This window comes from Fukomys damarensis, unplaced genomic scaffold, assembly GCF_012274545.1.
Source record: "Fukomys damarensis isolate Sample0158 unplaced genomic scaffold, DMR_v1.0_HiC HiC_scaffold_11, whole genome shotgun sequence".
Lineage (NCBI taxonomy): Eukaryota > Metazoa > Chordata > Mammalia > Rodentia > Bathyergidae > Fukomys > Fukomys damarensis.
Window position 1 is genome coordinate 359,905 of NW_022900923.1, and position 5,828 is coordinate 365,732.

The 5,828-nt window shown below is 46.2% G+C and overlaps 1 protein-coding gene across 6 annotated transcripts in view; it reads left to right on the forward strand.

Moving 5' to 3' along the window:
- The window catches only part of Lbr (lamin B receptor), a 31,459-nt gene that overhangs the window by 12,219 nt on the left and 13,412 nt on the right, over window positions 1–5,828 (forward strand). For all 6 annotated transcript variants that reach the window (XM_033762002.1, XM_033762006.1, XM_033762005.1 and 3 more), the window contains 2 exons: window positions 2,681–2,859; window positions 4,236–4,457. In XM_033762002.1, the coding sequence (XP_033617893.1) occupies window positions 2,695–2,859; window positions 4,236–4,457 (387 nt within the window). In that variant the 5' untranslated portion in view covers window positions 2,681–2,694. The remainder of the gene's footprint in view (window positions 1–2,680; window positions 2,860–4,235; window positions 4,458–5,828) is intronic.

Genomic DNA, 5,828 nt, shown 5'->3' on the forward strand with positions numbered 1-5,828 from the left:
CCTGCGGGGAGGCTGCATGCCCCCGTCGGGGACCCGGGTGGCGCGTACGCGTGTGCAGAGCTGTCACGGCCTGCGGCTCGGTCCTGTGCGAAGTAGGTGCGCTCGGCGTGGCGGCGTCGCCATGGGCGTTGGTGTGAGACGGCGAGCACCTGTGAGATCACTTCCAGGTGTCAACGCTAAGACTTATTACCCAGGGCAAACGCACGCTCCGCCGCTGTGCCTCACCCCGTCCCCAGTAAATCTTTTCTTAAAACTTGGGCTTAGAGATTCAACAAATGTCCTCATTTGGTTATCTCAGAATTTAATTGGTGTAGAAGAATGCTTTTGGTCTTGCCCTGTGTCAGGCAGTGATGTGATATGTAGTAGATGCGTGAAAAAATGCCAACAAGTGAAATTTTTGGAAGATTCCACTAAGGATCTGTCCAGGAGCCCTTTAAAAATGCATATAGCCCCAGGGTCCTGAGGGCTCGTGTTTCAAAAGCTTCTCAAGTGTTTGAAACTTCAGTGGCTTCTCTGTGAAAGATGTACTTCTTTCCAAGGCGTGTGAGGAGTACTGGTAAGAATCTGGCTTGAGGGGTGCAGGGAAGAGGAAAGGGGGCACCAGAGGAGGAAAGAGGCGCATTTCATTTCCTTCCTCTTTATGCTTAGGGGCGGGGAGTTAGTTATGTGTTGAAATAGACACTGCTTGCTGCTGTCACCTTCTGGTTTTGTGCCCCTCCTTGTCCAGAGGTCTCCAGTGTCTCCCCCAGGTCCCCTCAGGTGACTGCAGCCAGGCCCACCTTCATTCCTGAAGCTCAGAGCTGTTCATTCAGTACCCAGTAATGCTGTCTCAGTTGTGAGGAAAAAGCATCTCTTTGATGTGCACATCCACTGACATTCTCTAATCACGGGATAAAATAAGCTCTTGTATGAAAATCTGTCAACGTAGGGACCATGTATCTAAACAACAAGCTTGTGTTATCTCAGGTGATTTAAGTGAAGATGGGTAAGTAGGAAAGGCTTTTTTCTTGGGAGGGGTAGTAACCCATCTTTCTCCTAGTTCATCTAAAGTCATCTTTAAGTGTTGCGGTTATTGTGTGGTCAGCTCTTGACAGAAGTGGTCATAAATGGATATCTGTGCACTCTCATGATCCGTTGAGAATTGCTGAGTTTTTGACACAGGTGACTTGGGAGAGAATAGTCTTTTAGTGTCTGTATCTTGCGGCTTCATATGGTGTTGGAAGAGTCGGTCTGAGGCATCAGCTTTGGTGTGGAAGTGAGTCTGCTGTTTAGCGGTGGAGAGGCTACTTCCTGGGAGTCTGCAGCATTGGCAGTCAGCTGATGCTTCAGAAGGTTGGCAGACAGGTTTCATGTGTGACAGTTTTTGAAGGTTGTGGCTTCTTACGATGTATGCAAGGTATGATCAAAATACATAGTGAATATTTACGTTCAAAAAATTTATTACAGTAAAAGGTATTGAATACCCTTCAAAGTACTCCCCAGATTTATCCCCTCGTTCTTGCTACTTTTGGAAGCAATTCTGGAAATCCTCTTTCCTGAGTGTCTTTATGAGGTATGAATGCTGCTGCTGAATCCCATCAAACAGAAAGGTAGGCTCAGAAAAATATGACACTGTGTCCTCATCCACTTTATTCACTAGATCTGACATTGCAACTTTTGGCTCTTCCTCAAAGTCAAAATGACCATGAAAGGTAAATGTTCTGAATCAATTCAGAACATTCAGGCAGCCAGGACAGCAAAACCAAAGACAGGAAAGAGCACTTCTAGAACTGCTTCAGAAAGTGGTAAGGACGATGGAATAAATGCGTTCGAAGCGAAGTGGGAGTATATTGAGAAGGATCAGTGGCAGTGTCTTTTACTGTTAATACTTTTGAAAAAATCCAGTATTCCCCGTTTTACGATCATGCCATATACAGGCTTGTGGACCATATTTTGATGCAGGGAAGAGAATGATGTCTGTGGTAGTTTTGAGGGGGGTAACTTTGATGAAGGCCAGGTGTGTGCAGGCCTGGCTGGATGGTTGGCAGTGACTTGGTGTGCGTGCATTTGGGCTGAAATTAAGAGTTGAAACTTTGTGAAATAAACCCAGAATTGCTATTCCTTATAGATAAGAATTACTTTCCTTCCTTTTGGTAGGTTACAGTAATGTTAATTGCACATTTTGATTTTCCCAATCTGTTTTATAGTTACTGTTTTCAGTAAGGTAATTTGTTTAAATATGGTTAGTTGCATTTTAAAGCCTTTCAAAGACAATGTGCAGATTTACGAATCAGAAAATGTGCCCTTTGTGAGATTTACCCTGAGTTTTGATTACAGTAGGTGGGTAGCATTTTACAGGTACAAACTACTTGGTGCCTGTTGCGTGTGATCATATTTCATCCTTCATGTCACTTCCACGCGCCTCAGTGACTCTGTCATTCCCTGTAAAATGATTCCAAATGAGATACAGTGGAGTTTGGATAAATGTTCTGCCATTTCATAAATCTGTTTTTGTGCCCTTGGGCAAAACAGTTAACCTTAAACTTTGGTTATCTCATCTTGAAATGAGAAGCTGTATACCTGTCCTCTGGAAGCCTTCTTGGCCATCTCATAATTCTACAAAGTTATATTTTAGTGATCAGTTTATGAAAAGACAAACATAACTGTACATATTGGCTAATTTTTTTCTTTACTGGTTCAGAGTAATTTTAGAAAATGCCAAATAGGAAATTTGCTGATGGTGAAGTGGTAAGAGGTCGATGGCCTGGGAGTTCTCTCTATTATGAAGTGGAAATTCTGAACTATGATGGCAGATCCCAGCTCTATACTGTAAAATACAAAGATGGAACTGAACTGGAGTTAAAAGAGAATGATATCAAGGTAAGACCCTATTGGCCTCCCCCCACACCATGTGGGAGGCAGGGTGACTCACTGTGTTTTCCTCTGCACACAGACCTGTGCACGGGCCCTACCCTCTCTCTGGGTTTAGTCTGCTGTGCTTGGAGTTTGTCCGGCTGGTGTTGGGCACAGAGGGGAGGGAAGGACCTTGGGCTTCAAGGGGTGACAGAAGTGTGACACCTGAGTGCTGAGGATGAAAGGGCAGTGCTCAGGTAAGGGCTGCACCCTGATGGCTGGTGATACAGGTACATGGCCAGGTGTCATATGGGGGGGGGTTGGCAGTTGGGGCCGTGGTGTGGGAAGCAGGAGCCAGGCTCGGGGTTCAGTGTTCTGTTACTCCATGCCTGAGCCAGGCTTCCTCAGGAGGGTGGCATCTGTTATATCTGAGCCTGTCCAACTTGTAATCTGTGCAGGGAGGCCTGGATTTTCAGAATGGTGTAGGAATTCTTGTATCAGATGCTGCAGCCTAATCCCAGCCACTTAGGAATCTGAGACAGTGGGCCATGAATTGGCCAGCCTGGGCAACACATGAGACCCTGTCTCAAAAATGAGTAAATACATAAATATGCCATATTAATTGTGAAGAAAAGATACACAAAACAAAAGCTGCACATGCTCACTAGATTTCACAAACATGAAATTCCTCTGTGAAAGTGCTATGCAGGGGTCTGTGCAGCTGTTGTCAGTTCTGTGCCTCCCATGGATCAGTCACATCTGGGCCTGTGTCCTGGGGACCACGTCACATGCGCCACATCTACCTGTAGGGCAGGCCCCCTAGCTTGGGGGCTGTTTCAGGCCCAAGGGAGGAAGTAGACAGGGCCTACTTTGAGTAATCTTTGTTTATGGGTGCTGGCCTTGGAGCTTCAGATAGTTCTTGTACCGGGAAGTACTCTTGATTTGTCTGCAGGCATTTACAAGATGTAAAAACCGTCCTTAGCTCTAGGGTGAGGATGAGACCCAAAACCCCATGGGTTGTATTACGCCAGAGGGCCCCACCCCAGTCCTGGGAGCCACAGGTCAGGCAGGTGGAACAGGGCCACATCACCCACTTGGGGTTCAGGGGAGCTGTCGCAGTGACTCCTCCTGGGCTGATTGCCTTCGTCTCCTGGTCTCATTTTCCATCAGATTGGGGTGGCTGCGGTGTTGGGAAGCGGGAAGACACCCTCAGGGAAGGGTAAGGGGCACAAGGCCGCCTCTGTCGCTGTCACTGCAGTGCTCCCCAGCCTGTGCTCCCTGGCCCCCACCACAGGGGTCAGAGTTGAGAGTGGCGGCCAGGGGGCCATCGCTGTCCTCTCCGTGTGAGTGGCTCTGCACACCTTGGTTTGTGATGAGCCCTTTGCTGCTGTCCTTCCCTCCAGCCTTTAACGTCCTTCAAGCAGAGGAAGAGCAGCTCAACTTCCAGTTCTCCCTCCAGACGCCGTGGGAGCCGCGGGAGCCGTGGCAGCAGGTCTCGGTCTCGCTCCCGGTCCCCTGGCCGGCCGCTTAAAGGTTCCCGGAGATCCACCTCCGCTTCCCACCAGGCCGATGTGAAGGAGATGAGGAGAGAGATTCTGGAAGTTAAATTGACTCCGCTTATACTGGTAACTTGTCTTTATCCTTGCGTAGTATGTGTTTCATCTGTTCATAACTCTGTTGTTCCCTGCAGGTAAATGTTTATTGGAGCTGCTTATAGTTAACATTTAAGTATCAGTGAGGTCTGAGGTCATAACTTTGGAAGATAACATAAAGAATAAGTGTTTGTTGTGGAAAGCATACTTTTTTTTTTTTGGTACTGGGTATCAAACTCGGATCCTTGTGCTTGTGAGGCAGGCTGTGGAGCAGGCTGAGCTAAACCCCTGGCGCATAGTTCTTTTAAATGGGGAAAAAAAAATGTTAAGTTAGAAGAAGTGCTATTTAACCCAGCACTCTGGGAGGCTGAGACAGGAAGATTGTAGGTTCAAGCCTAGACTTGGGCAGTTTAATGACTGAGCGAGACTTGTTTCTAAAAAGGACTGGGAATGTAGCTCAGTGCAAAGGCCTTCGGTTCAGTTCCTAGTGTCCCTCCCCACCCCACAATGGTATTTAATATTGTCTTAAAACTAGTGCTTAAATTTGAAACAGACATAGCTGGTAGTTTTTACATTGGATAGAAGTTCACTGTGAAGTGAGAGTAACTGTTACAGAAACATTCTTGCTCTCCCAGCATCATCATGCGCAATCTCTTCCCTGTTTAAGTTGATCATTTAGCAGGATGACTTTCAGAGTGCCTGTGGAGCTGTAGACCTTATTGACGCTTTGGTTTACGATGCTGAGCGACTCACATTTCCACACTGTCATCTCCTTGGTTCCCTGGTGACACAGAGCCACGGCCCAGCTCTGGCCTCCCCGTAACCCTCAGTGCCTGTTGGTCATCATCTCAGGTCCGTGGGCTCTCCATGGGGAATGGACCTGGATGTTGTGTAACACTTGTCCTTTGCTGCCTGGTAGTGACTTATAAAGGAGCAAAGTGACAGGTGTCAGTTATGCATGTCTGAGAAGTCTTCTGTGAGCCAATTCTTTTCCCTTGTTCAGGTAAGACGTTAAAAGAGTGAGTTGAGAAGAGGGACATATGGGAAGGGGAAATTCAGAGTCAAATAAATAGCAAGAGGCGCGAAACTGAAAAAGGAAGCTGCACCACTAGTAATATTCTATAACGATCGCTATTTCTTAGTTTTCCATTTTAGGGTGTTTGGTGCAGTACATGTCTTTTCCTCATTTAAAAAACCAAGTAATGACCTAGTTTAGCAGTTTCTATTTGTGTCTGCTTGTCATACTACATATTAGAATATCTGATTGAAATTATAACATTTGGTCTAATTATATTTGAAAGATGAAAGATGTTCTGAGGAAGTCAATCCTGTACTATCCAATTTTTGAAGACTGGGAAATTCTAGTCAATTTTGTTCCTTTTTTTTTTTTTTTTTTTTTTGTGG